The 25,001-nt window shown below is 42.5% G+C and overlaps 3 protein-coding genes and 4 non-coding genes across 8 annotated transcripts; 6 read left to right on the forward strand and 1 right to left on the reverse strand.

The window, feature by feature from the left end:
- The first annotated feature begins 556 nt into the window (after positions 1–556).
- On the forward strand, positions 557–5,714 carry LOC115775160 (uncharacterized). The gene is made up of 3 exons (XM_030722691.1): positions 557–659; positions 2,313–3,069; positions 4,488–5,714. Exons 2-3 carry the CDS (start codon positions 2,419–2,421, stop codon positions 4,638–4,640), a joined length of 804 nt encoding a protein of 267 aa, XP_030578551.1. The 5' UTR covers positions 557–659; positions 2,313–2,418; the 3' UTR covers positions 4,641–5,714.
- A 2,723-nt stretch (positions 5,715–8,437) lies between these two features.
- LOC115775179 (piggyBac transposable element-derived protein 4) lies at positions 8,438–16,461 on the forward strand. 2 transcript variants are annotated; one of them, XM_030722718.1, is made up of 15 exons: positions 8,438–8,524; positions 9,092–9,125; positions 9,354–9,377; positions 9,786–9,836; positions 10,020–10,058; positions 10,342–10,389; positions 10,694–10,742; positions 10,936–10,992; positions 11,370–11,414; positions 11,725–11,777; positions 12,286–12,321; positions 12,524–14,110; positions 14,296–14,364; positions 14,679–15,899; positions 15,981–16,461. In XM_030722718.1, the coding sequence occupies exons 12-15, from the start codon at positions 13,944–13,946 to the stop codon at positions 16,408–16,410; spliced, it is 1,887 nt and encodes a 628-aa protein (XP_030578578.1). In that variant the 5' UTR covers positions 8,438–8,524; positions 9,092–9,125; positions 9,354–9,377; positions 9,786–9,836; positions 10,020–10,058; positions 10,342–10,389; positions 10,694–10,742; positions 10,936–10,992; positions 11,370–11,414; positions 11,725–11,777; positions 12,286–12,321; positions 12,524–13,943; the 3' UTR covers positions 16,411–16,461. The 2 variants fall into 2 exon arrangements, with proteins under 2 accessions (XP_030578578.1, XP_030578579.1); XM_030722719.1 differs by lacking the exons at positions 8,438–8,524; positions 9,092–9,125; positions 9,354–9,377; ... (6 more) ...; positions 11,725–11,777; positions 12,286–12,321 and having other exon boundaries at positions 13,983–14,110; positions 14,301–14,364.
- LOC115775259 (small nucleolar RNA SNORD29) lies at positions 10,458–10,522 on the forward strand. Its single transcript, XR_004019281.1, has one exon. It is a non-coding gene; the product is annotated as a small nucleolar RNA SNORD29 (small nucleolar RNA).
- Positions 11,092–11,217, forward strand: LOC115775262 (small nucleolar RNA SNORD22). Its single transcript, XR_004019284.1, has one exon. It is a non-coding gene; the product is annotated as a small nucleolar RNA SNORD22 (small nucleolar RNA).
- Positions 11,579–11,652, forward strand: LOC115775261 (small nucleolar RNA SNORD31). The gene has a single exon (XR_004019283.1). It is a non-coding gene; the product is annotated as a small nucleolar RNA SNORD31 (small nucleolar RNA).
- On the forward strand, positions 12,383–12,453 carry LOC115775260 (small nucleolar RNA SNORD31). The gene has a single exon (XR_004019282.1). It is a non-coding gene; the product is annotated as a small nucleolar RNA SNORD31 (small nucleolar RNA).
- An 86-nt stretch (positions 16,462–16,547) lies between the features above and the next one.
- Positions 16,548–19,646, reverse strand: arl2 (ADP-ribosylation factor-like 2). The gene is made up of 5 exons (XM_030722604.1): positions 19,466–19,646; positions 19,041–19,151; positions 18,327–18,489; positions 17,989–18,069; positions 16,548–17,885 (listed from the first exon to the last, which is right to left on the reverse strand). Exons 1-5 carry the CDS (start codon positions 19,528–19,530, stop codon positions 17,751–17,753), a joined length of 555 nt encoding a protein of 184 aa, XP_030578464.1. The 5' UTR covers positions 19,531–19,646; the 3' UTR covers positions 16,548–17,750.
- Between the last annotated feature and the right edge of the window lie 5,355 nt (positions 19,647–25,001).

Below are 25,001 nucleotides of genomic sequence, written 5' to 3' on the forward strand. Positions count from 1 at the left end.
GAAGCAAAGGAACACAGGAATCGGGGTGCTCCGTTTTTCTTCTGCATTTGAATCCCATCAGAAGAATTCCAGTACAGCAGGTGCACATCTGGAAACATCTGCTTTGTGACCAATCAAACATGTAAAATATATTTAAGTGAATATGTACCTCATAGAGCTGCAGGTGGTGAAACCTCTCACAGGGCCAAATATGCACATCGATGTTTCCCTGCTTTCAATACGGCGATGAATTACCATCATTCCCGTGTGCTGTGAATGACATGGAAGGAAACCAGAAATAGGTCAAAGCTGAAGTTTAGACAGCCACTACAGGACGCTTGCTGCTGCTGCTGGAGCTGAGATTTTTTTTTTTTTTGGTAAGTTAATATTTGACCTCTTTAATACATGGTTTTATCTCTAAGTCAGTGTTCAAAGATGTAACACAGAAGGCGTGTGTTTGTAGGTGGAGAGAAAGAGCCTCTGATAGTGAGAGTGTTTTACAGAGTGCGTGTGTGTGTGTGTGTGTGTGTGTGTGTGTTTGCTCTGGTGACGAAGACCCTGCAGGTTTGGGCAGGGTTGGCGTGTGACGTGTATGAGGGCAGTAAGCTGAACTCCCAGCTCTCAGTCATTCACTCAGACTCGCACACCGAGAGGGAAAAGAGACAAGAGCAGGAGATCTGGTAAGGCTCAGAACGATTTCTTCACCTGTTGCATCCGTTAAGGTTAAATATGTTTGGGCAGATATTTCTTTTCACTCTTTGAGTTCTGTTTAATTCTCTCAGTGTTTGGCTGCTTCCTGCCCCCTCTTAGGCTTTTAATTTTAACACTTTAAAAAAAAAATGCTATGAAATGCACTGTTCTCCTTAAACTCACTGCTTCCTTTTTTTCAATTTGCCTCCTATTAAATAACACGTTTCAGTCTTTACTTTGCAATCTAGCAGGTCATGTGAGACGTTTCCTGCGCTTGAGAAATGTTAATCATTTCCAAGGCAGGGTTGATCACAGCACAGTAGGCGGTTTTATAGCAGCACCTGTAACAAGCGGCTTTCAACCCACTTATACGTCTTCAAAATTTGTTTTCAAAAAGACAAAGTTGAGCTACTATGCAGCAGAAAATTATACCATACATGTTTACATTTTCTAGGTATTAGTAGGAAGCGTATTCGAATAGAGGAATATTAGTGTGGATTTGCTCGTTATGTAACTTAGGGTGAAAAGGTTTATGCAGTAATTATAATTACGAGGTGATTACAGAGGGTGGAAACTGCTCCTGGGCTTTTCACTGCAGAAACCTTTGAGTCTTTTTTACTTCTGGCAACAAACCAATCAGTGACCTCACAGTGGCTGCTTTCTTAATGTGAACCCCCCCCCCACACACACACACACACACACACCACCACCACCACCAACACCACCGCCACCACCACCACCACTAACACCACCGCCAAGCTGATATTGCAACCCATGGTTTTGTTACAGTTGCAGTTCTTGCTGCAATTTACAGATGTCCCCAAAAGGCACCACACACAGGCAATCATTAAATTAATGTTTTGAATAATAGAGAAAAAAGGAGAATAGCAAAGAAGGCACTCACTGAGTGTCTGTGTACGAGATTATGGCTGTTAAATATGTGGATGTGCAGAACGACTGTCATTTTTCACAGGAAACGAGACAACAAATGAAACTGGATAAAAACCTGCCGCGAAGTTGACGTTAGAATTACAGTAGATTTGGTTTAGGGTTTTGGTCGGGATTTTCACTTAGCTGTATTACTTAAACACCTGCCAAGCAGTTTGAAGCAGTTTGTATGAACAGTTGTCAAAATAGATGGAGGACAGACAGACTCCAATTACCAGTGATTTAGGTCACTGACACTGACAGTCATTGATTTTGGCTGCTGTTCACCATCCAGCTTGGTGTCAGTCTGACTCTGTGTGTGTTTGTCATCAGTACTAAGAACACTGTGCCTCTAGTTTTGACATTCTGATAACATCACAACCCCGATAACACTGACTCTGACCTCCAGCCTCGGTCACAGACATTCAAACATCTTGTGATCCCTGCGCAGCATATCTATCGTACAGTTCTTGCCATCCAGAGCAGCAGATAAAACGCACACACGCTAACATTAAAGATAATGTGTTCTGAGCCGGTCCACAAACAGAATTATCTTCTGTCTGTGGTCTTTTTATGCATTTTCCTTCAGCTTTTGTCTTCTATCAACTTTCCTGAAATTTTGAGTGCCTCTGTGAAATGATTAGGACTGTGCATTAGAAAGAAGGCAGGGTTATGTAACGGCATTAAACTCTAATCTCTCCTCTCTCCTCTCTCAGAAGGTACAAAAAAGGAGAGGAAAGAGTGTGTGAGAAAGTGCACCAGAGGCCAAAAGAAGTGACAGAAACTCTAAGAAGTTAGAGAGCGAAGAAACTGCAAGAGAAAATGACCATTGGCAGGAACTCCAGGATGAGCTCTGTCCGAAGCTCCATCCGGGCCCCAAAGTTTCTGGACAAAGCAAGCGGCTTCTACGGTCGCCTCGACGAGCCTGAGACCGCCACAGAAGTGGAGGAGGTTGGCATAAATGATTGCAACAGAGAAGGGGGAATCACAAGTAGCCCGTCCATCACTGTGGTGCACGGTTCTGATGAGAAGGAAGAAGCCGAAGTGTCTGACTTCACTGAAGGCTTGATGGAAGATGATGACGAGAGTCTTCTGCGCAGGAAACCCAGCCACCGCAGTAGCAGGTGGCGGAGAAGCTCCAGGAAGAAGCAGAAAGAAGGGAGAGCAGAGGAGGATGTAGCTGGAGAGGAGAGGCCCAGCCTGGGCACGGAGGGTCCGACTGATGTCCCCGAGGACACTGGGGTGAAGATCCAAATAGAAATGGAGAAACTGAAAAGGATGGAGGAAGAAAACGAGAAGGCGGGCAGAGAGAAGGAGCCCGTGCTTGTTCACTTCCCAGCTCGGGAGGATAGAGATGATCAAGTCCTGATCAGAGACAAGAAGAGAGGAAGAGAAGATGAAGAGGAGGAGAGGAGGATGACAAGGGAGCAAGAGGATGGGATGAAGATGGTAAAGAGGAAAAATTACCGCAAGGTGAGAGAAAATAGGTCATTTGTTTCAACTTCCTCTTTCAGTTTGTCACATTTAACATAAGCTCCAGATTTAGCTGCACTCCACCTGGTTAAACTTTAAGCCACTGGAGGTTATATAACTGCACACCCAGCATGCGTGGAACAGAGGGGTAAAGTTCTCCCTCGACATCCTCCACGTAATGCACTCTGGGTTATTAACCACCATGGAAACTATCATATCACCTTAATAATACACTGCCAAGGTCCAGCGGCCACCGGTGCGTGTCACATGAAGTAACCTCTGGTGGACTCTTTACCTTTACGTCATGTTTAATGATGTGAAAAAATTAAGCAGATTGTTGTAAAGATTTTCTGCTCTTGCTCAAACACACACACACACACACACACACACACACACACACACACACACACACACACACACACACACACACACACACAGAGGTGACATTCCTGTGCCTCCTATATCATGTCATATCCTTTGATCAGTGGAACGAAGTAAAGCGGCGCTGACCCGCCGGCTAAACTCACACCAGTAAAAATTCCAGTGCTGTTAATCAGCTCTGCTCTGCACATATTTGGTTGGTTTCTGCTCAGTGTGTCCTGCTAGTTAAATATTTAGTCATAAGTTACAATAGCCCCGGTTCCCAACCTGTTACCAGTGAACTCATTATTTTCCAGGAGGACTTGTAGACGATAACACAGCTCAGCAGCCCTTTTACAAAAAGGTCAGCACTTTATCTCTCGGAATTCCCCTGGATGCAGCCGGCTACAGAGACGATAACTAATTTGTACACTGAACACAGAAATGTTGTTTCCAGTGGATTCCAGAGAAAAGCCTTTTATTCAGTATGCATGAAATGATCCTGAAAAGCATGAAAATGTGAAATGCCATCTTCGAGGAAAGTTACCATTCAAAATATATGAAAATTAAAAGCCAAACTTCCAGTAATACATTTGCATTAAGCAAATAGCTGCTTCCAAATATTTGCTACTAATTTAGCTATTTAATGCAGCACTTCCTCATTTTAAATTCAACACCAACCAAACTCTAACTACAAGAGCACTCCATGCTCAGTCACACAACAGCCTTATGATTTTGCTGCCATTGCTGGGTCATCAGGCATTGATACAAGACCGCTGGGGGGGGTGTGTCACCCGTGGTGTGATCCTTTGGGTCTAATGCGTTCCACATATGATCAATGAGAATGGGATCTAGAGAGTTTGGGGGGCACCTGAGCAGCTGGGGCTCTTTGAGGTGTTCCTGAGCAGATATTGCTGTGGTACACTGTCCTGCTAGGGGAGACAGCTGCTGTTGGGGAGTGCATGATTGATGTTATTCACTTCACCTGTCAGTGGCTTTAATGTTGTGGCTCATCGTTGTATGTCGGGTGCTAACCATCTTCCCCCTGTTCCCATCAGGCTTTGGACCGAGCGCTGCGTCGCGGCTGGGATGCCTTCATCGCCAACCTCTACAGCGTCACACTTGCGCCGGTGAACTCCTCGCCATCGTCGTCTTCACCTTTGTCGAAGAAGAAGCACCAGCATAATTCAGTGTTAGCCGAGTTTCAGTAGAACCGGAGACAGACATGGACAGTAAAGCCAAATGCTTCTTAACATTTCATGAAATCAGGGTTATGCAGTTTTTTTTTTTTTACTGCAACTGCTGAAAAAAGTATTCAACAATTCACACTATGTGTTTGAGGCATACCTCAGAAATATTAAATCATTTCAAAGAGTCCTAATTACTCAGCTGAACCTTTACTGCCTCGCATCACGGTGCACATTAACTGAAGGGATTCACTTTAGCTTGATGAGCTGCTGGTTTTACAGTGAAGTCTACGAGACTGGCCTGAATGGAAACATCCGGTCTTTATGCGACTGAGTTCAGCAGCTGCTTGTCCCCTTCTAATCTCAAATTTTACTCTACGGGTGTAAGAGCATTTTAGCTCCCAACATCCAATCCACTACTAAGAGCTTGCATTGCAAACTGATCTTTGCCTCCTTTGGTTTCGCACTATGAAACTCCTCAAGCGTTGATGTGTAACCAAAGGGGATGAAAAGTTTTGAAGGTAGCAGCTGACTGATGGACTTTAGTTATGGAGTAATGCCTGTTTCTGTAGGATTATCCGTCGCCTAATCAGATGAACTATTTATGACTGTGGGACACATGCAATCCTATGCAGTAATTCAGTAATTAAACTTTATTAGTGATCCACATTATTATGGGCACTATTTTTTTATGGTGATATTGCAGTTTCTACTACTTTAATACAAGTGACAAAGACGGGGAGGTTTCCCACCCGTGTGCACAGAAGTACGTAAGAGTTGTCACCTATTACAGATTGTTAGTTTCTTCCTCATGAGATCCCTAGTTTAGATTCTAGTGAAGGTTATTAAACCTGAAGGGAGAAGGCAGGGAGGTGCATGCCTAGGTGTGTATTTGAGATAGAGAAACAATCTGTCCATAAATAGATGACGCTTATTTTTTGTTAGTATTAAATATTATTAAATGTGCCATGTTTTCACAGTTTGAATGCAGCCTCGTGTTTTGTTTTAATGTGTGTTCTGATTTTAAAGACTACCAACTGTATTTAAGAAGGATTAATTATTGACCTTTGGAGACGTGACAATAAAAATGCAATAAATCTACTGTCATTTTCTGCCATCCACTGTCTGTTTTTTATTACTCTGTATCCACTTCACAGTCACTGAACAGCAGACTGAGCAGATGTCTTGATATGTTTTGGAGCCCACTGAGAGCTCTGAAAACCACGAGTCTCATAAAGAAGCCCATTTGTTAATTAATAAAAAACATAAACTACAGATTAAAGTTTTTAATTTTAATGAGTTTGCTGTGACACAAAAGGATGCTCAAACACAGATCTGGATTTAATAAGGATTTAACTGGCACTTTAAAAAATGCAGCTATACTGTAAGTTTGCCCAAATGCCAACTGGGAGCTGTGTGGTGGTGAATCACACTACTGTTACTCTGAACAGTGCTGTATGTTCTTATTGTACTTCTCAAAGCATGATGTAGAATGGCTCCAGAGTGTAGTGGTTCACACACTTGCCTAACATGTGAAAGATCCCTGGAAGGAAACACAGATCCCTTTGGGACTGTGTCAGGAAGGTCATCTGGCACAAAAAAATCTGCCAAATCAAACATGCGGCACCTCCTGCTGTGGGGACGCCTCTGGAATAAGGGAGAAGTTGAAAGTAGCTTCCTTAAAGCAGATAGGAACAATGAAGAATGGCCAAAAATAAAAATGAAAGTCACATTGAGTGGGGAACAGTAATGCATGACACACATCCTGATTCTGACCACAGGGAGGATGTGTCTTGTGCCCAGCATGCGGTACAAAGCAGCTGCTCCCTTTGAACCACTTCCAGTGTCCCTGCTGCATTTGGATTACTCCGTAGAAGTTCCCATTCAAACCACCTGTATGAGGTTATCTAGAATTTCATCATGGAGCTCAAACTCTCTGTGCAAGTTTGAGCTTCATCATGGAGCTCAAACTTGCACAGAGAGTAAACTTCTATGTCCAACCGCCCTCATGTTGAGACCTGTCACTGTGACAGGAGCTGATTCTCTAGAATTCAAAGAGCAGTTTACAGTGGAGGACCCCACAGCCTCGAAGAACAGAGAATATATATATATATATATATATATATATATATATATATATATATATATATATATATATATATATATATATATATATATATATATATATATATATATATATTCATTTTTTCAATTTGACATTTACGATGTTGTTTACTGTAAATTCGTCCCCCTAGCTGAGCTCTGCTGTAACGTCCTGAGGGAGAACAAATGGCCAGGAGTGTGATACGTGTCAGCCAACACAATCTTCTGTCGTTCTCCACAAAATGAAATTCAAGTTGATGGGTCATCGTCTTAACTTACAATGGGGGAAATCAAACCTGCTCCACAGAGGTGCAGAGGTGAAAGAGTGGTACTTCCAGGGAGCGATGCAGGAAGTGGTCCCAAGCTGCAAAATGATGCAACCTTGGAGGAAACTGAAGGCAAATTTCAATCAAATAATATTTTTGCTTTTTAAAGGTCAAGTCACTGAGCACTCTGATCATAGTTTTTACCTCCATGACTGTTGCAGTGTGCATACTGTAGTGTAAAGTTTTTCTTTTTTAAACTCACCTGTTTCATTGTTATTTCTGTCCTTGACGTCAGATGCACTTCAAAAGGCGCTGCTTGTGTTCGCTCTGTTGGTGACATTGCACCTTTAGAGAACCTGCTGTTTCAAGTTCGATTCATTCATCATTTGCAGTCATTATCCAACTATTTTGCCCTGACACACCAGCTGGTGGCTGCCAGGAAGCATCAGGAACACGGTGGTGTTGTGGTAGCACTTCGTCCTCTGAAGCACTAAGCACTGTATGTTCTAGATCAATAACTGGATGGTCTTTCTCTTTCTGCCTTTAGTCATTCTGTCTGAATAGGAAAAAACATGGGCAAAGCAAAGTCTCTTCTACGCTTTGGATGAACTGAGCACAATAAAAGGGAACTTTAAATGTTTAGTTTGCCAGTAGTCTTGGCCTGAGTGTGATCACGCCCACTGCTAGAATGGACGGTATTTACATGAATGAAAACAATGTGGAGGAGCAGAAACTAATTCACTCTGGGTCAAATGGATCAGTCTAAGATGCTGAAAAAATGGCTTTTACTGTCATATTTCAGTGTTATTCCCAACTCATATCACTGAAAGCAACATGTTCTACTGTTTAAATGTTTATTATGTTTTAGCTGGCCAATTCTTTTTATTTATTTATTTTTTGGACATTGTGGCAACTAGAGGTGGGTTGATCTACCTGGAGACATTAGAATAGGTGAGATTTTCATTTGATTTTCATTTCAACCCTGAAAACATTGATGAGGTGCAACTTAATTTAATGTCAACAGCAGCCTACAGTGTACGGCACAATTTTACTACGAGACCTGCACCTTTGAGGTTGGCTCTTCCAGATTTAAAGCCTGACACATTAATTTTTGTTTTTAAACAAAATAATGACCAAAATGACTTTCTGTGTATGTGTGTATTAGAAAGTGTGTGTATTTTGAAGACATCTGTCCATGCAGTTTGCAGTGTCTTTCTGTGTCTTTGCTGCCATCTGGTGGAGCAAGAAATGGCGCTTAAACCGAGCGGAAAGGACGTATTAAAATAGACTTATGCGCTTTCTCCACATACACATGTTTGTCCATCTGTATGGTCAGAATGATGCCCCGGCTCCAAAAAGACAGAGTTTAGCTCGCATTCAAAAGTCTCTGTCCACTTTAATTCATCCACAGTTGCTTACAGTTAACGATAACGTCACAGACCCGGTGACGTTAATTCCGGTAGGCGGAGTCCAGCAGGCCGGGTACAAAAACAAGCCGCGCCGTGCGCTTCTTCCACTTCTTCCCGTTGTCTGGCGGAGGTAAGTTGTTGTTAATGCTGTTGCTTTAGTTCAGTAGCCTACTTTTCATTACTAATTGGGTATATGTTTAAGGAAAGAACTGGAATAACCCGGTGTAGTTTATTTTAGTTAATATTTTGCGAGTATTTTAAAGCTGTGGGGAGGATTAGCCAGAAGACTCTGTGCACCCTGTCGGTGGAGCACCGAGCATGTTTTAGCGCAATCTGCAACCATCCAACAGCAGAACTGACAAATGTCGACTCCAGACTAATATTACCGACAATATCAACATGTTATTCAATTAGTGCGCTGAGTATTGAGGCGTAGACATAAAGCAGGTTTGCTTTTTACGGCCTTGGAAGTGGCCACTGCTCATTTGGCGCGACAGCCCGCGGCGTCTCAAAATGATGAAACTTTTCACAGACCTGTCCTGAATGGCAGTGATTGCACTTTATTATTCTGATCTGAGACGTCGTCGCATGATTTTCAACCTTCTTTTTTCCTACTGTTTCGTGCGGGCGTGAACACGCTTTGAGCGGTCACGTGGTTGCTAGCTGCAGCATGCTAACTGAGTGTCTTTGTTTCCAGATGTGGAGAGGTCGGAGCCATGCTTTCTGCACAGGTAATGTCTCTGCACCAGCCTGCTTTACTGCATCATCACGACACAGTGTAGGGCCATGTGAGGGGTCATGCTACTGTGATGACCTGTTTGAACTCTCTCACTGAATAAACTCCTTGAAGACAGCATCTCAAACACTGAGTAGCATGAATGCATTGTGGATGATCATCGCAGTCTTTCCTTAAAACTCACTAAAGGCACCTTGTCTTTTTTTTTTTTTTTTTCCCCCAGGTTGTGTGACACCTTCTACATCAGGTAATTATAAACTGTTCAGTGTGCTTAGGCCTGTAATCTGGAATAGGAGCTTAGATGATCTGGCTCAGCAGCTCCAATGTAACATGTAAATTGACTTTAATGGGCTGTGAGGCTGTAAATGAGCGTGTTGTGCTGCAGTGATGAGTCTTGGAACTCTCTCTTACTGAATCTGCTCTTTGAAGAAACCTCTTTACCAGATTCTGAGCAGCACGGAGCTCCAGCCCAACTGTGCTCTAAACAGCTTGTAAACTTGCGACAGTGACTACAGTTTAAAACTAACAGTGTAAATTTTAAAGGGCAGCAATTGGCTTGACAAGAGTGTATTTGACTCTTCAAATGACTTAAGGAGGCCTTAACTACAGAAGCTCAGCTTGACTCTTTGACTAACCAATTTGATTTTCTCTGCAGGTCTCTTTGGTGGCCACCCAGAGGTGTTCAGTGTGGCTTAAACTTGCTGGGGTGAGGAAAAGGTTTTTCTTTCAGATATTCAGCAGTTGGGGGTTAAACATGATGATTATCATTAATGACAAGCATATGCCTGATTAAAGTGATGCCAACCTTCGATCTGATTTCCCTTTATTTAGGCTAACAGACATGCAGTCCCTCTGGGCATGATTTAACAGTCTGGTGTTTCTTTGTTAGGTGAAAGTCTGAAGTTTCAGATGGAAGCAAAACCAGCATGTAAGTATTTAAAATGTCCTAAAAAAATTAACATAAGTGAATCTAAGCTGGAAATGTGTCTACAGTGGTTCAGATAAACCTATTGGCCATGTTCTGTCATATGAAATCAAAGGTGAGGCATTTCTGACAGTTTGAAAGGATGAAATGGGTTCGCACCCATCAAACACCTGGACGACAGTTGTCACATGGCAGTTTGTCACCAAAGCCCTGATCAAACATACAAAGTTCTGAACGACACCAGAAGTTACTGTTGCTTTTATTAAAGGTCCAATTTCTCCTGCAGGGACTGCCGGTGATGCTTCTGGAGGAAGGCACCCATAAAAGCTGAAAGGTAAGAGCTGAGATTTAAATTGTCTTTACTGAGGTTAAGTGCATCCAGGGATGAGGTGTTATCTGCAGTTTCAGTGATGATGATACTTAGCTCACTTTGAACCGATGTGAAAAGAGACGAACATCTGAGCAACTGCATCAGCTTTTCACTCAGTGGAGTCATTGTTATTTGCAGTGTGTGTTTATTTTCTTTTAATCCTGTGTGTGTGTGTGTGTGTGTGTGTGTGTGTGTGTGTGTGTGTGTGTGTGTGTGTGTGTGTGTGGCTATTTCTGTTGAGTAATCGAAGTGATTTTTATCTTGTTAGATGTTGTGACGACTGCGGCAGCAGCTCCATGGAAGCTTTCTTGTCACAGGTATGTGTATTTAAAAACAACTTGCAGGCTTTTTACATTCAGACCTGCTGGAAATGATGAGATACATTTTGGAATCTCGTTCGTCTGAACTGCTGTTGATACAAATTTATATCTGAAGTCAGTGATGGTCTACAGTGGATGCTGTAAGACTGCACCATTTTAGGCTTTTAGCTGACACAGTCTAATCTTACAGGAAGCTGATTTTTTTGGACTTAAGATGCTGCCGTCCTCTCGCTGCCTGTTTGTCCAGGTGGGTGAACCCTGTAAATCAGTTTCAGCTGTTAGAAACGCAGACCTTGATGTGTCACATTGAAGGAAAAAAAGCTGTTTATACTGTCACTGCCAGTTTCCCTTATGATGATGTTCACACACGTCTTACACCTTGTGTCAATGCCAGACCTGAAAAGGTGAACCCACTGGTGTTGCCTTGGTAATAAGGGGATGACCCGTTGGGGTTACCAACAGTCTGAATGGAAACTAACATATCTAATCTGAAAGTGGATGTCTTTAATTTGGTGACTCTGAAGATGAATTTGACAAATGCTCATCTTCAGAGGAACAAACTTGTAGCCTCAAAAGGTGATTGTAAACAGACTTGGATAATCTAATTTTGTCTGCATCTTTCAGGACAGAGCTGCTTGTCAGAGCTATGATGTTGCCATGAGAGCCTAGGTAGGTCATTATTTATTATTGGATGATCTCATCCTGTCAAAACATTCTGGTACTAGCTGTTCTGAAACAACATTAAGAGACCAAGAGCTTAATTAGTCCTGATGTTTGCAATAATTGGTCAAATTTGTGCCTTGGTTAAGGTGAAGCTCTGGTAATGTTGTTCAAATAGAAATGATGAGCTCTTTTATACCGCCCCAGTCTGAGAGTTCATGACTGATTGGTATCCTCTCTGATTGCAGCAACGTTACATATCAAATTTCTAAATTGTCATTCGTCAGACTCGATTAACTAAAGCTTTCATCTGTTGCAGGTTTGTCATTGTGCTCACTGACGAGTTGAACTGCAGCAGCTGGACTGCTACAAGTAAGCGCATAGGCCTAATAGTGTTGCTGGGATTGTGCAAATGATGTTGATAACCAACAGTCAATGGGGGTGTTCAGTCTCCCATACTTGGTTGGTCTCCCCTCCTGTTGACCCGGCATGGCGCTGAGAACCCTGTACTCCAGTACCAGGTGTAAGGTGACCTGCTGGTGTTCTGATGGGGATGGAGTGCTGACTGAGGAGATGACTGAAATGCCGTTCTCTGATCACATCCCAGAAACAAAACTGATGTTTAAACTGCTTTTAATAGTTTGTAGCACAAGATGAAATGTCTTTCTGAATGCTGCTTTAGACTTCAGTCTAGGGTTAAAGGAAGGCTGAATAATTTTTTATTTTATTTTATTTTTTTGGTCTAATGACATGACTGGACTCAAGTTCAAAAAAACCTGGAAACTCAGACTGGCATTAAATCCTGTGCTACAGCTTTGCTCTTAATTTTCCTATAACAGTTTGATCAGTGTTTTCTAAATTCACACACCATCTTTTACAGCTTTCAACACCTGGACAGCAAAACCAGTCCACACTGGTGAGTAACTGGTTCTGTTTTGAACTGGGATGTGTCAATTTAACTGCGCATCCAAACATGAAGCAGAAGTGATGAGTTTGTTTTACCGCCCCAGTCTGAAGATTCATGACTGATTGGTATACTCTGATTAAAGTTGCTTCAACATGAAGAAATCAGCACTCTTGATTCTGTGTTTAATACACTGATTTTATTTTCTTTGCAGATTGGACACAAGGCATCATGCAAACCTGTCACTGTACTGCTGGCTGCAGTCTGAGCTCCACAGGAACTCAGTGGAGACTTGAGAACCTGTTGAAATTTGCAATAACAAAATAAAGTGTTTGCATGTCACACGTGCCTGTGGGAGCTTAACTCTTTATTGATCCTGGGCCTGTATCTGGGCCGTCCCACAGCTTCTGACTCTACAGCCACACATCTGGCCCACACACACACGTGGCTCTCCTTTCCAACCATGTATGCCATTCCCAGGCACAACAATCACAGCATTATACACCACAGGGTATTTTAAACTAATACCCAGAACTGTTAATTGACGTGCCCTACCTTTTGAAGGCTGCCTGGAGTCTAAATATTGATTCCCCACAAATTTGGCATCATTTGCTACTTTCCCACCGCGGAGGAGCTGGTTTGCGTGCCAGTGCTCATGCTGTTGCCAATGAACTGGCGAAACTCTTAAGAATGGGCCCGCGTTTCTGTGAACTGCTCCTTTACATATGAGTGTGGGCGGGTCCTTGTCTGGACACGGAAGCCGAAGCGCACAAACGTGGGAGAACACTTTTTTTTTTTTTTTTTGCTGCAAGTACGGTTTACGGTCCAAACCAAATTACTGCAGCATCTGTGTGCAGCGCACAGAGGGTAACACAGACAGTGATTAGAGCAAGACGGCAAGTACACACTTTGTCATCCTTAGAGCCCAACCTAATTCACAGCCGTGAAAATCGCTTTGCTTTTCTCATGTAATACACATGTAATATGGTAAACTTGATGAGATGGCAGCGTTACGCCCTTCTGCCGCTTTCGTCACGCGTTTGCGGTTCGAGACCAGCTAGTTTGCGGGGCTGGAATTGAACCCGTTTTTCGGCCGAGCACCGAGTTCTTCTGCGGTGGAAAACCCGCCTAACGGTTATAATTAAGGCCCGGGCTCCGGATCCCTGTTGGTGGGTAAGGCCGTTGTGTCCGTAACAGTCCAGTGAATATAATCTAATACATTTATGAGGTCCAAAACATAAGTCACATCCACAAGCGCACTAAAAACAGAACCTAAACTTTTCTGGGGAAAAAAATAGACACTCTTGCCAACTTTATCTGATGTATTTGACACCTAACTTGGCCAGCTGGGACACTGGGGGCTGTCTATAGCAAGCAACAGCCAATGACTGTCACAGACTAGCAGAAGCTCACACCTAACTTTTAGTGTTGAAGATCCAACCTATCAGCTCACAGAATAAAAATTACACTACAGACACTTAGCCAATGAAGTTTGGAACACACCAATGTGTAGTTTGTGGGTGTGTTTTGTAAACTATAGCAGCGTGCAAAGGAGTTTAGTCACAGGATTTGTGCGCTCACATGTAAAAGTTGTTTTGTGGGCCATTGCTGTTTTGATGGGTTTTTAGTTGAAAATGCCAAAACACAAAGAAAAGAGAAGGTCCAGTCTTACAGCTACAGTGGAGGAGTGTACCAGACGGGACAGTGACTTCTCCGATAACGATGTCTCTGAAGTGGACAGTAACATTTCCGATGTCGCGGAGGACACGTTTTTGGAAGGCGAAGATGCCATTCTTGATAGGTAAATGTCTTGTAATAGTATGTTAGACAAGTGAGACATTTTGAAAAAGCGATGTATGTGCGCTGTCTGTGTGCGCATGTATGTATTGCACGTATGTTTGTGTTCATGTAGTAGATACTGTGAAGAAAACATGCATATTGTTGCTATGATGGGTTGTAGCTAAATAATATATTATTTTCACAAAGTTCAGAGTTATCAGATCCTGCATGGGAACCAGGGACCAGAACTGCAGAAGTTCCTGAAGACACAGATGAGTAAGTGATTGCTTACTATCACTTATTATTGATTAATACTTAAATGTAACATAGCTATTGTTTTTGACCATGTAGACCAAAACATTGTCAATCAAACTGCATATACTGAGCTCTGACTTTTCACACCTGTGGGGGATGGTGTGTGTGTGTGTGTGTGTGTGTGTGTGTGTGTGTGTGTGCGTGTGCCTTTGTGTCTAAAGAATACAAGTAGTTTTTCTAACCTTTGGGGGATGGTCTGTATATGTGCCCTGTATCTAAAGTGTGTATAGATACAAGTACTGTAATATATATTTTTTTGTATTTCACTTTCACAGGCAAACATCAGAGTCAGAACCTGATACAGTCCCACGCCAAGCCAGAGGTACCCCGGCAAAGAGAGCCAGAAACAGAGGCAGAGGGAGGGCCAGAGGCGGAGGAGCCACTACAACTGCTGAAACTGGGCAGAGGTGGTATGATGATCAGGATCCTGACATCACACCCACCCAGCCCACCTTCCGCCCCTTACGAAATCCTGGGAGCCAGCTCATTACTATAGCAGATTACAGTGTTCTGGACCTCTTCCAGTTGTTTTTCACAAAGACAGTGTTACAGACTATAATTAACAACACTAATGAGCACGGGAGAGCTCACTACAACAAACCCTCTGAGCCGTGGACAGACATCACCCTACCAGACATGTTTTTATACCTGTCCATTGTCGTTTATATGGGCTTTGTAAAAGCCCCTGCACTAACTGATTATTGGAGAACGAGCAGTCTGTACAGCTTCCCCTTTACCAAGAAGACTATCACAGGGAAGAAGTTCCTCACCATCTCCAGGGCTCTTCACCTCAGCAGTGCTGCTGAAGACGAGGCTAATGAAAGAAAAAGGGGCACACGAGAGTTTGACCGCCTGTGCAAGATCAAACCTCTGTATATAGAGATAAGAGAAGCTTGCAAGAGAATCTACCACCCTGACCAGCACATCTCAGTGGACGAACGTATGGTAGCGTCAAAAGCCAGGGTCATTTTCAAACAGTACATCAAGAATAAGCCTGTTCGTTGGGGCTTCAAGCTCTTTGTTCTAGCAGAGTCCAGGACAGGGTACACCTGGGACTATTTTGTTTATGAGGGGAAGAGCACGGAGCGCACTGGCAAAGGACTAGGCTATGACACAGTGATGAAGCTTGTAAACCCGGCTATACTCGGCACGGGCTACAAGCTATACTTAGATAATTTCTACACAAGTCCCACCCTCTTACGTGATCTTTACCAGCAGAGGATCTGGGCCTGTGGCACAATGAGGATCAATGGAGTCGGCTACCCCAAGACAAAAATCAATGCCCTGGACTCCATAGCTCTCCGTGGCAGCATTCGGTGGCTTCGTGAAGATCCCCTGCTTTTTGTGCAGTGGCGTGACACCCGAGATGTCTTCTTGTGCTCCACCATCCACACTGCCCATGGGACAGAGACTGTCAAGCGCAAGATGAAGGACAAGGAAGGGCACTGGAGTTCCAAGGACATCCCGATTCCACCAGCTGTGAAAGACTACAACCAGTATGTATCATACAGTATGAGTTTTATAGGCTTTCAAATGTAATTTGTATGATCCTAATTTGATTTTGTGTGTTTTTTCAGACACATGGGTGGAGTTGATTTATCTGATCAGCTGATTGGATACTATGATGTCCTCCACAAAACGAAAAAATGGTACAAGACGTTCTTCTTTCATTTTGTGGACATCGCCATTGTGAATGCCTTCATCCTGTACCAAGCCCAATGCAAAGTCAAAGGACTGGTGCCGATGCATCAGAAAGCATTCAGGGAAACACTGGCTGTGGAGCTTTCAATGGTGGGCCCTCAGCAAAGCACCTCACAGCAAGAGCACCTGGAGCCACACCATCGCCTTGTACATATTAATGATTCTGGGGAGAGAACCTCTGGAAGGCTAAAGTGCAGGAAGTGCCATGCAAAAACTCCAGTCAAGTGTGCAACATGCAACATGCCCTTGTGTTTTGTTGCAAACCGTGACTGCTACAATGAGTGGCACAGAGAAAACAACATGTAAAATAATAACATGCTAGTAAATATGTAAATAATTCAAAATGTTTGTGTTCATTAAAGTGTTTGACTAGAACATTGGTTTGGACTACTTTTTATGATGCACATGTTTAGTTTATTATAAGAAAATACACTTATGGCTTTTTTATGAAAAAATATGAATTTCAAAAATGGGGAGAGGGACTTTGGCTCTATATTCTAATTTCTTTAAGTGTAAGCTTTAGAGCCCTCATTGATGTCTGTAGGATGAAGCATTCAAAAGTTATTGTGGTTTTTTACAGATGTTGTACAGGGTTATCCAAATTCATCCAAAGTGTCCATTTGGAGTTGCCAAAAATGTCCCTCTGTAAAACGCACAACTTAAACCATACGAAATATGCTGTAAAATTCTCATTTTTACAGCTATTGTTTTCAAATTTGAAACGGGAATATCCAAGACCTTATTCTTTGTAATCATGGTGTGTTTTAGTCCATAAGTACCAACTTCAGCTGTGTACTAATTTTTTTTTAATCCAGGCGAGGAAAAAATCTTCAAACCTGTAAACCTTCAAAAGAGTATAACTTTATGATAAGTTACACTTAGAGTAAATCTTACTTTTGTGGTTAAAAAATACAGAATGTTACCTTTACAAAATGCCCAAGCTTTTTCACACAGTCCTAATGGTTTTGGAATGGCTTTAATTTTAAAATTTTTTATATTTTTTGGCGTTTTTGCCAAAAAAAAAAAAAAAAATCCAGGGTTTTTAAAGGGTTAATAAAGTAGTTTCTCACATTTCATGGTTTCTAATTCTCACTATCTGGTTTTCTCAATTGGAAAGAGGAGTTGTGTAACACAGGATGCTTTCTTAACCCTGGAACTGAGTGAACTTAAGTTAAAATCTGTTTGATACTCTGCTTTTTTAATAAGCAGTCTTTAAGATTGTTGGTGGTTCAGGCTTTGCTAAAGATAAAATGGAAATCATTGGCTCAAAAGGTCTATAATGGCTATAATTGCACTAACAGTAAAGAACATCACAACTAGCACTTAGTGATATTACTTCATTGGCCTTGTTTTAAGTTAAGCTGTAAAGAAAAACCACATGGATACACACAATGAAATGTCCCATATTTATGTATGCAAGAATGAGGAAAAGTTGATGTTAGAAGGTACTGGAGTGTATCAGAATGTGGACAACCTTTTTCTGCCAGGATCATGAACCCCCTTCATTCAAAATCATTCATAGGACATAAGTATAAAACATGAGCCTTCAGTCACTGAAAGCAGCAGCTCGTTTATAAGCACGGAGCAGCTGAACTTTAAATCCATCTGATCATCAGGAGTGACGGCCTGCAGTTTATCATTCACGCTCAGTCTGTGGTGAAGATCCTCGCAGCGATATCATCTACAAGCCAGTCCACTCCAGCTAATAAGTTCTCTCCTGTTACTGCACTGCAGCCAATGATGCACCAGTGATGACTTTTGATCTGATCCAGGGCCAGCGCCTGCAGGAGAACATGAAGTGACAGCATCTGTTGTGATATACACACAAACCTTGACATGTTACCCTTACTGAAATAGAGCAAGGTGCAGCAGTGTGGAGCTCACCTCTCTTATTTCCTCTTTGGACAAAGCTCCTGGTAAATCCTGTTTGTTGGCAAAAACCAGCAGCGTTGCACCAGCTAACCTCTGCAGAAAATGGAGTGAAAGTTATTTAAGTATGTAATGTGTTTAAGAGTTCATTCTTACAGCAGATATCAGATATTCACATAAAAACAAGATGGAGAAATAGTATTAAAGAAGTGCTACTTATCCAAAAATAATTCTGATCTTTATGGGAGTTTTCACACACACACACACCTATTCACCGGTCTTACATCCTTTAAAAACTACCTGCTAAATCCTCTGTGCATCCTTGTGACACCAGTGTGTGTCATTTTATATACCTCCTCCAGCAGCAGCGCACTGAGCTCCTGTCTGCAGTCCTCCAGTCTGAGCCTGTCTGCGCTGTCCACCACCCACACCAGCCCATCTGTGCTCTCAAAGTAATTCCTCCAGTAGGAGCGCAGTGACTTCTGACCACCTACATCCCAAATATTCAGTTTAAACCTGGAAAGCACAAACACACGGAGAACACGGGGGGAGTGTGAGGTAGGAATGGAGATGTACAAAATAAACTAGAAAAAAATACATGGGAATGTGTTTTTTTTAATGATTGTGTTAAAGCCACAGCATCTTCACACTGCTTTCATACAGTGACTCAGACTGCATCACGCCAGAAGCTTTTGAGCACCAGTGCCAGCCTGGGCCCTGATCTCCAAGTGTGGCTGTCTTCAGGGAAATGGATGATTGATGCCGTTGCATTGTTTGTTTATTTTTTATATGCACAGCTTCTAAACTGCAAGCAGCATGGCTTTAAGACATTTGCATTAGATCAGCAGGGTGGTAAAGTTTCATTTACTATCCACCTTAAGGGTTTTTACACAAGACAACACACAAAACCGATTTTCACCTTCATGTATTTTCATCATCATTTGTATTTTTGCAATTTTCCTATTAACATTTTTTTAAAAACCCTTTAAAGAAACATTTTAAGATGAGAAATAATTAATGGGTGTAAAAAGCACGACCGTGTGCGCATGTCTCTGCGCGTGCATTACCCCCTGTGCTCAAGCGTTTTGATGTTGAAGCCCAGCGTGGGGGAGATAGTGCTGACGTCCTCTCCGTTGAACTTCTTCAGGATGGTCGTCTTCCCCGCGTTGTCCAGCCCTCTGCAGACGCCAGGTTAAAGAAAACTCACGCGCCTGAGCGGCAGTTAAACGATTAATCAGAGCCTCGTTTAGCTGCTCGCTGTGTGTGTGTGTGTGTGTGCGTGTGCGCGCGTAGTAGTCAGCAGGCAGTGTGAATCCGCGCAGGGAGCCATACGGAAAAAGCCGCTGCCCTGTATCTTTACCTGGCCGCACACGGAGCACTGTCCGCGGCGTCCGGACACCGAGTGAAGCTACAGTGAAGTATATGAGTCCATGAACGCTACTTTTTTTTTTCCTTTTCTCCAGCTCAGCTAAAACTGTCACACAAAGGATACAGCATCAGCAGCCTCATCTCGCGCTCCTTCTGCTTCATCTTTTTCAGGATTGTTAGTAAGCCCATCGTAACGCTGCCCCGTTCCGGAGTTACACTGGAAGAAATTTATATTTTATAAATGTAAGCTATTCGTGGGGTGACGTTCCTCTCTAAGCAGCATTGCAACTCAGGAAGAAGCTACAGTGGTGATCCCGCCCCATACAGCCACCCATTGGCTCACTTTGCAGCAAGCGACTGTAGATTGGTTATTTTTACTTCCGGTGCTGGCAGATTGGTCAGTGGGCATTTTAGGGTGTGGCCGGGTTGTGAAGACCGGAGACTTTCTGCGCAGCGCCATCTTGTGTTTGTGATGGAAATTACAGTGCAATATTGCAGCAGAAACATCCAGCCATCATGCCCGGTTTAGAGAGCGGCTGTTTACTTTTTTCACTTATTTCTCTTTTTATCTTAAACTGTAAATTAAAATCTGAGCTTATTTTTCTTTCCTGATTAATAAAGATAACAAAATAATTTAAATTCAGGAATAAAACAGTTCAATTTATCTAATTGTAAAGGAAAAAAATTGTTTAGATCAAACAACAACAAAAAAAAAATTTAAGAAATACACTTTAATCACGGTATATCATCAAGTCAGTTAAACTTCTGTGATATTGATCTGGTTAGTTAAGTAGTAGAGGGGGTTGTTAATCAGTTTCAGCTGCTTTAGTGTTAATGAAATTAACAACAGGTGTACCAGAGGGGCAACAATGTGACAACCCCAGAACAGGAATGATTTTACAGGTGGAGGCCACTGACACTTTCTCTCATCTTTTCTGCTAGTTTTTTTCACTAGTTTTGCATGTGGTTAGGGTCAGTGTCACTACTGGTAGCATGAGGCAATACCTGGACCCTAAAGAGGTTGCATAGATAGTCCAACTCCTCCAGGATGGCACATCAACATGTATCATTGCCAGAAGGTTTGCTGTGTCTCCCAGCACAGTCTCAAGAGCATGGAGGAGATTCCAGGAGACGGGCAGTTACTCTAGCAGAGCTGGAAGGTCACTTCAGAAGGTCCTTAATCCATCAGCAGGACCAGTATCTGCTCCTTTGTGTGATGAGGAACAGGGTGAGCACTGCCAGAGCTACAAATTGACCTCCAGCAGCCACTGGTGTGAATATCTCTGACCAAACAATCAGAAACAGACTTCATGAGGGTGGCCTGAGGGCCCAACATCCTCTAATTGGACTAGCCTGCCGCATCACTTTTTCACTTTGATTCTTTGAATTCAGTCCTTTGTAGGTTGATAATTTTCATTTCCATCAAACGATGTGGCATCCTTTCATTTCTAACACATTACTGAGTCCATATCAGTATAGATATCCAACCTGACTTTATTTTTCTTTCAATTGAGATGTGTGTTCAAAGTGTTCCTTTAATTTGAGCAGTATATTTAAGAGGCGAGTCCAATTACACTTACTAAAACATATTAAGATTTGGCCAATTTTTTTCATGTGTGCAATCCATATTCCAGGGGCGGAGCTTCTGGAGGGGCTGGGAGGGCGGCACGCCCCCGGCCCGGGGCAAGCGGGACCCGGATGGGAGAGAGGAGAGGAGAATAAGATTTCAGGTAGCCAGGCCTCTGTCACGTCCGAGGCGAGGTGGAGAAGGAGGGCCCTGTCTTGATTATATCGCAATATGCATGGCTCACTGTGCACAGTATACAACCCACTATACATCACCCATCATTCATGTTTTACATGGGGGTTTTAAAGGTTGCCACAGTCAGGACTGAGTCATGGTTGCTCAAAACTTTACAAGACCGATTGACTTTAGTGATGTAGTAGGTGTAAAATATTGAATAAGATGTTGACTGGCTTTATTTTCACGCTAAAGGCCCTTTCACACCGGATGCGTTGCGTAAAAATGACATGAAATTTTGAATCTTTCGGATGTGAACTTGTCGTGTAACCTATATACACACCGGACGCGCTGCGTTTTTGTGAATAAATCAGAGCGCTGCATTTAGCAACATGTGAGTTCATAGCTCAAAACGCGCACTGATGTACTGAATATACAGTGATGTGGGAACAGTAAACTCGTACTATTTTACCTCAGACACACAGCTACACGCTGTTCTGAGTCAGTCGGCTCTCTGAAATTATTCTCTGCCTCCTCACATGTGATCCCAACTCTGTCAACAACAACCGCCCACTGATGATATGAAGTATGCGCGAAAGCATCCGTGATGCAGCTTCAACTCCTGGATCAAACCATGAAACTCTCCCTGCTGCCGCTTTGTTATGAGCTGGATGAACCCAGAATCTCTTTTTCTTCCTTCTCTTGTTTAGAAAAATCACAACCTCATTACATCATCGTTTGATGTCGGCTTCCTTTCTTTCACAGTGCGTTTTATGAGGGCAATTTAGTTGCAAAAACGCAGCGCGTCCGGTGTGTATGTAGGTTACACGACAGGTTCGCATCCGAAAGATTCGGAATTTCATGTTGTTTTTACGCAGCGCATCCGGTGTGAAAAGGCCTTAGGTGGAGCATTTTTACGGACTAAGCTAACATGAGTGGCACTTCATAACATACACATTCCCGCTGTTCTGGGCATGTGTATGTTATAAAATGATGTTATGATGAGCTTTATTATTTGGGTATAAAGGGCCTGGTCATTTGCCCCGCCCCCGGCCCGGCTCTGATTTGTTCCGCTAGTGCCACATTCTCAACATTTTCCTTGCAAATGTGGCTCCATTAAAGGGGAAATAAACAGGCTTTCCAATGAGTTAAGATTTATTGCCAAGAAGCATTGTTGCAGGAAAGAAACAACTGCCCAAACACAAATTGGCTAACGTTTATGCTAAGTTTAGTTTGCACGCATAAGGAGCTGGCATAGTTTCAAACAGATGTCATAGCATGTTAGCAACCCTGCAGTGGTGATTTCAAAAGATCACTTGCATCAGTTTCTGAGAACTTTCTGTGGACATACACGGTGCTCTAAGAAGTCATTGATAATTGACAGTGCTCCTGTTCATATGAATTCTACAGTAATTCTAAGCAGTCAGCTTGTTTCAGCAGTTTCTCTTTTACTAGTTTTCTCTGGGCCTCCTCCCCAGTTGGACCAGGAGTGGCATGTTAAGCTGTGGGTTCTCATTAAATTGATTACTGTTTGAGTGGGAATCTTTGTGGCAAAAACCTGGTCTTATTAGGAGAGACTGCTTCCAACCAGGGTTATTATAGTTAACGAAAACCAACGAAATAACGAAAACTGAAATTGAAAAAACATTGTCGTTAACTGAAATAAATAAAAACTACAATTAAAAGGAAAAAAACGATAACTAACTAAAACTAACTGAAATTATAGATAAAATTACCTTTTTCTTGTTTGTATTTTTATATAAAAGCCTTGAGGATCGATCATTTTTCCGCTCTCTGAGTTTAAGCTGGGAGAGCCATCATGCAGCTGTGTGCGTGCGTGTGCACGAGAAAACGCTCAGAACCGACGTAACCTGATGTTCACCTCTGGAGAAATGTGACTACTCGTTGGGTCCACGCAGCCGCAAGGTTGTGATTAACCTGTTCCGTCCTTGTTTGTTTCCGGCTACTTTATCAGTCAGAGAATAACAATCAAGACTAATAAAGCATCAGTATAAGGACTCACAAATGTCAGCAAATTCCAGGAGGGGGACTCAGAATGGACGTGAGGGAATGAAGAAAGTGAAAAAACAGGGACACATATGTTTGCAGCCAAAAAAACTGAGCACAAAGAGCGAGGACCAAAAAAAGTCCCAGCTGGCACCGCATATAAAACACCTGCACGTGACCACAAGGTAATTAACACACACAATCCAGCTACACAAGCATGAATGTGGACACGAGGTCGGTTGTGTACAGAGGCTGCAAAGACCCTGCAAGTCTAATTAGAGCATCTAACCAAGCTAGCTCCAAAACAGAAGCAGCATCAGGTGGTGAGAACATCAGGATGCAGCTGGATTTGGACTTTGACTCCTTCAAAGAGTTTGTTTTTGTCACACACCACATGTAGGTGTTGTTAATCTGCTGCACTGACGATGAAGTTTATTGGGAGTTTATTGTAGAATTTATTGAGTTTGGGAGTCCATATTTTTCTTTGTCTCTCCCTGTTGATGTTCAGGTGTGTCCTAATTATTACACATTTAGCCTGTAGTGTTGCTGTCTTGTGAACTGTTGGTTCTTGAATATATTTATTTACGGTATCTTTTGTTGAGTTTTTATTGCACAATAGTCACTCTTGTGCCTTGAATCTTGCACCTGACAAAGTATGAAAAACTAAAACTAATACTGAAACTAGCGAAACTAAACTAAAACTAAGCATTAAACCTAAAATAAAAACTAATAAAAACAAGCAAAACCACTCTGAAAACGAATTAAAACTAACTGAATTAGAGAAAAAAAATTAAAAACTAACTAAAACTAAACAATAATGTAAAATCCAAAACTATTATAACCCTGCTTCCAACCCATGTTGGATGGAGCAGCTCTTATTTCTAGAAATCTGGCCAAATTTATTAAACCTCCTAAAACGTGACTAACCAGGGTTGAGAACAGGCAGCAGAGTTGCAGCCTTACACGCCTCTCTGCCGCCTCTCTCCTCCTGCCACCCCCCCCCCCCCCCCCCCCCCCCCCCCCCCCACCCCAATACTCCATCCCCTTAGCGATGGTGTTTGCTCCCAGACCACCAAAATAACGAATATGTTAGTTTAAAGACATCGACACCCCCGAGTCACACCAATTTGTCTGAACGCTCGAAGCACAGGTCGAGGAGGAGTAGCAGCCGCAATCTTCCACTCCAGCTTATTAATTAACCAAAGGCCCAGACTGAGTTGTAGTTCTTTTGAAAGCCTGACTCTTAGTCTTGTCCATCCTAATTGGGAAATTCAAAAACCTGTTTTGATCTCTCAAACTTTTATTTTGATTTAGTGCTCAGTTCAGATAAAATAATTATAGTGGGTGATTTTAACATCTATGGAGATGCTGAAAATGACTGCCTCAGCACTGCATTTAATCTACTATTAGATTTAGTTGGCTTCTCTCAAAATGTAAAGGAGCCCACCCACCACTTTAATCATACTCTAGATCTGACATATGGCATAGAAACTGAAGACTTAACCATATTTCCTGAAAATCCTCTTTGGCCTTATCATTTCTAATAACATTTAAATTTACAATAATGGATTAAATAGCAGTGGGAAATAGGTTTTAGAAGTCTTTCTGAAAGTGCAAAAACTAGGTTCAGGGATATAATTCCTTCATTATTATGTTCTTCAGTGCAGTGGACAGCGACATGGACAGCTGCCCAGGGCGGCTTCTCAGCTAGGGTGGCATACCCCCTCCCGCCAAAACGCATTGCGATCGCCTACTGCACTACTCCATGAGCGCCCTCTGCCTGCTGTGTGGTGCATGTAGCTTTCTGCCATGGTTTGACAGACAGGTTGTAACAGAAGGAAAGGGGCAGGCGGGGGATTCTCTCGTCTTGGTTGTTGAGCCTAGAATGAATCTGTGCATCTAATAAAATTAG

This window comes from Archocentrus centrarchus (genome assembly GCF_007364275.1).
Source record: "Archocentrus centrarchus isolate MPI-CPG fArcCen1 chromosome 18 unlocalized genomic scaffold, fArcCen1 scaffold_23_ctg1, whole genome shotgun sequence".
NCBI classification, from domain to species: Eukaryota; Metazoa; Chordata; class Actinopteri; order Cichliformes; family Cichlidae; genus Archocentrus; species Archocentrus centrarchus.

Excerpts from the sequence above, each read along its gene's own strand:
- LOC115775160 (XM_030722691.1), top strand. The coding sequence starts at position 2,419 with ATGACCATTGGCAGGAACTCCAGGATGAGCTCTGTCCGAAGCTCCATC. Across the intron at positions 3,070-4,487 it reads AGAGGAAAAATTACCGCAAG|GCTTTGGACCGAGCGCTGCG; the intron begins GTGAGAGAAAAT and ends TGTTCCCATCAG.
- LOC115775179 (XM_030722718.1), top strand. The coding sequence starts at position 13,944 with ATGCCAAAACACAAAGAAAAGAGAAGGTCCAGTCTTACAGCTACAGTG. Across the intron at positions 14,111-14,295 it reads GAAGATGCCATTCTTGATAG|TTCAGAGTTATCAGATCCTG; the intron begins GTAAATGTCTTG and ends ATTTTCACAAAG. Across the intron at positions 15,900-15,980 it reads GCTGTGAAAGACTACAACCA|ACACATGGGTGGAGTTGATT; the intron begins GTATGTATCATA and ends GTGTTTTTTCAG.
- arl2 (XM_030722604.1), bottom strand. The coding sequence starts at position 19,530 with ATGGGCTTACTAACAATCCTGAAAAAGATGAAGCAGAAGGAGCGCGAG. Across the intron at positions 18,070-18,326 it reads GTGCGCTGCTGCTGGAGGAG|AGGTTAGCTGGTGCAACGCT; the intron begins GTATATAAAATG and ends CATTTTCTGCAG. Across the intron at positions 17,886-17,988 it reads CCAAAGAGGAAATAAGAGAG|GCGCTGGCCCTGGATCAGAT; the intron begins GTGAGCTCCACA and ends GTTCTCCTGCAG.